The sequence below is a fragment of the Sorex fumeus genome, unplaced genomic scaffold (genome assembly GCF_029834395.1).
Source record: "Sorex fumeus unplaced genomic scaffold, SorFum_2.1 ptg000014l, whole genome shotgun sequence".
In the NCBI taxonomy this organism is placed as follows: Eukaryota; Metazoa; Chordata; class Mammalia; order Eulipotyphla; family Soricidae; genus Sorex; species Sorex fumeus.
In genome coordinates this window covers 25,666,115-25,669,949 of record NW_026606071.1, presented here as the reverse complement: position 1 = coordinate 25,669,949, position 3,835 = coordinate 25,666,115, and the positions used below count along the sequence as shown (strand labels likewise).

The window sequence follows — 3,835 nt, the reverse complement described above, 5'->3', positions numbered from 1 at the left end:
CTCCAGGATTAAGACTCCAGGTCACATGGTGGCAGTGGATATTTGACAGTCCCTCCCTGCCTCCCAGCCTGCTTGGGGTCCTGGCTCTGGACACCATCAACGGCCTTGAACCTCAGAATGGATTAGCTCCCTACAGAGATGTCCCTGGACCCCATTTGCAATTTTAGAATTCCAGAAGCGTGCAGCTGCAAAATCTCTCATGATATTGATAATAAGCAATAGAAAATACATTACCTAGCATCTGCCTCTGGCAGGCAAACTTGAACGGTGGTGGGAAAATTTGAGCAACCTATAACTCTACCAGTCCCAAAAGTAGAGAGAGTGTGGGGAAGATTGTCTGCCATAGAGGCAGGGTGAGAGGTGGGATGAGGGGGACACTGGGGACACTGGTGGTGGAAAATGTGCACTGGTGGAGGGATGGGTGTTCAATCATTGTATGACTGAAAATCACAAAAGCTTTGTAAGTGTATCTCATGGCGATTCAATAAATAAATAAATAAATAAATAATTCTAAGCTCACAGCCAGAGCAATAAGACAGTAGGAAGGGCATTTGCCTGGTAGTGGCAAACTTCAGTTATCCCAAATGGTCTTCCCTAAGCCTGCCAAGTGTGATCCCTGACCACAAAGCCAGGAATAACCCTGAGCACCCCAAGTGTGACCCCCCCAAACAAAACAAAACAAGAATTACTCTGACTACATTGTATATATTTTTGATACATGGCATTCCCATTACTGAAGAATGTTATGAAAATTCATCAGTAACAAGTTATTACTAGACTTAATCTAGTTTCAAAAAATCTTTGTTCACGTTATTTAAGGGATGCTGGGGATTAAACCCAGGTCAGCACATGCAGGTCAAATGCCCTGCCTACTGTACTATTGCTCTGGCCCCTAAACTCTAACTTTTAATCTTTTGAGTTTTGTACGCAAATCTTCCATACAATTCTCAAGAACCCACCAGCACAGGAAAATCCATTTTTGCTCCAATAACACTATTCATGAAGATACACAACTTTTAAAGTATACTGGTTATAGTGAAAAATATAGCAAAGCTATACATAAAATCTCTTACAGGGAAATTATACAAAAGAAAATGACTCTTTGATTTGATAGCGATCCATGATCCCATTAGTCATCTCCTAAGGGCAACGTATTATGTTTTAACAAGGTTTCTCTCTGTTAATAAGGAAAATCATTTTATATATTTTTATTTTAGGGGTGTCTGTGCCACAGCCGGCGATGCTCAGGGCTTACTCCTGGCTCTGTGCTCACAGATCACTCCTGGCAGAGTTGGGGTGCTCACAGATCATTCCTGGCAGGGTTGGGGTGCTCACAGATCACTCCTGGCAGGGTTGGGGAGCCATATAGAGTGCTGGGGATCAAACCTGGGTCATCCCTGTGCTGGACAAATGCCCTATCCACTGTAGTACTGCTCCAGTTCCAATAAGATTTATCAATTTTACCAGAGGTGAGGGGAAAAAAAAGCCCTCAATGCAAAGAAACTGTAGTACTGCTCCAGTTCCAATAAGATTTATCAATTTTACCAGAGGTGAGGGGAAAAAAAAGCCCTCAATGCAAAGAAACTATTTTTGCAGATGTTAAAACGAGTTTGGAATATTTAGATGTGTTTATCCTATAAAAATCTAAGCAAACAGAGTTCCGGTACCTGTTTTTCATTAGGCGAACCTCTCTCTTTCGTGCGGCCTCTTCAGCAGGCTGTGTAGGAAGTGCTGGGGAGGATGCCATAACAACTCCGGGGGCAATGGTGCTCGTAGGGGCCGTGCGAATCTGGTATGTTTGTACATCTCCAGAGGCAGCTGGAAAGAAAAACAGTCAGCATGGGGTAAAAAACTGCAACGCTGCAACTTGTTTAAACAATGTACAGCAACGTCATTTGAAATATAGGGCAGGGTGAAGGAATAGATGAGCCTGACTTAGACGTTGAAAGAATAGGCCCTCTTTTGGTCATGACTGAAAAATAATTCCCAACTTAATATATTTCTATAGAGTCTCTGGCTGAGAGAGGTTTTAACTGATGCTGGGTCTTAAAATTATCTTTCATTGGAATGCAGTTCCATTCTGTTAACAAGCTTACCAACCTTAAGTCTAAAAGGAAAGTAGGGCACAGCTTGGATGATCTTCCTAGATAGAACATAGTCCTCAATGTCTTCCTTTATTGGTAAATTCATATAAAAAAATTCAAGTAGACTCTTGCCACGACATAAAAACGACCATGATTTGTCATAAAATAGCAAAATGGAAGAGAAAATAGATATTATAGTCAACTACGTTTAAGTTTCCCATCGAAACAAAACCTAAGCATGAAAATATAGCTGTTGATGCCAATTATATTTGAAACACTGTTTTAATATAAATAATAAGCTTTTTTTCTCTCAACTAATTTCTCTCTGAATTAAAGTTCTACATTATTTAATTAAATAATTCATCATTTGGGGAAAAAAAACACAATCACTATCTGTCAAAATTTCTTCTAGTAAAGATTTAACAATATGACCCTCTTAGAATAAGGAACCTAAAGTATCTGAAATAATTTGAAATTCTTTATAAAATCATTCAATTTTTATATTCAATGTTGAAATGTGTGGTTGAATGTAAAAGATTCATATACTAAACATGTTACCATCTTCAAACTGACGTTCAGAATTCAAATTCACTGACATCCTGCTTTACAATTTTTGAGTACCTGCATGTAAAGTGAAAAAGGTGTTTTACTCCCATTAATAAGCAAAATATTACCTTTTTCAAATAGTATTTGTTTAGTAACAGAATATATTCTGTAACTACATAGGTCCCTCTAGATAAATTATGACTTTCTTTAGTTGATGTTTTAAAATTATTAAGTTTTTATTCACAGTGAAGGGACACAACTGTCGTTACACCAGGGGCAAACATGGTATTGTAAATGTAAATATTTTTAGAAACAGTTTTATTTTCTAAATATGCAAAATTCCAATCTACCTTAAATCACATCTTTAAAATAATTCAAGTGAATTCAAAGAAAAATAGTTAACTCCTATCTACAAAGATTCCTAAAACAAAAACAAAAAAAAAATTCAAAAATTAAAACAAAACAGAACAAAAACAATTTGTATTATTGACCAATGAGTAAACGACTACCTTCTCGGCTACAGACCAGCAGACTTACATACTGGTGTGACTTTTTTCAAATTATGATGCTTTCATTTAAAATAAAAACTAATAGCCTTAGAAGATACAAATTTATTTTAAATCAAAAGGCAGAGAAACAGAATTCTGAACCTCCAAAATTTCTTATCAGTGACTTAGTACAAAACCCCTTTGACATATGGGGGAAAAAAACTGAAGTCCAGAGTCTGGATCTTATTGCAGTAAATGTACACAGCACATATACAGTGCGATCTAGAGTCTAACCCCTGATCTTCTCTCTAACCTATCTCATTTCTCCTTCCTCTAAATGTTAAAGTTTTTTTTTTTTTTTTTTTTGCTTTGTGGGTCATACCCAGTGACGCTCAGGGGTTACTCCTGGCTTTGCACTCAGGAATTACTCCTGGCGGTGCGTGGGGAACCATATGGGATGCCGGGAAGAGAACCTGGATTGGCAGCATGCAAGGCGAACACCCTACCCGCTGTACTATCACTCTGGCCCCTAAATGTTAAAGATCTTAAAGGTCAGATATTATATTTTTACTGAAAATAGTTGTTTTTATGCCATGACATTTTAGTCCAACGGGAATAATGGAAGAGTTTATGGAAAATCGTATCTAAAATGAAGAAAAAGTAACTATATTTTAATAGTGATTTGCAGTAACATACTTACTTTTTCCTCAGTGTTTA

The 3,835-nt window shown here is 37.4% G+C and overlaps 1 protein-coding gene across 5 annotated transcripts in view; it reads right to left on the bottom strand.

Annotated features, from left to right (window-relative positions):
- The window catches only part of CREB1 (cAMP responsive element binding protein 1), a 68,826-nt gene that overhangs the window by 15,697 nt on the left and 49,294 nt on the right, over nucleotides 1-3,835 (bottom strand). For 4 of the 5 annotated variants that reach the window (XR_008792081.1, XM_056111541.1, XM_056111543.1 and 1 more), the window contains one exon: nucleotides 1,668-1,818. Coding sequence is in view for 4 of the 5 variants with exons in the window: in XM_056111541.1 (XP_055967516.1) it covers nucleotides 1,668-1,818 (151 nt within the window). In the remaining variant the exon portion in view is untranslated. Of the gene's footprint in view, nucleotides 1-1,667; nucleotides 1,819-2,642; nucleotides 3,064-3,835 lie in introns of those variants that run through there. The other variant, XM_056111544.1, reaches the window with a different exon arrangement.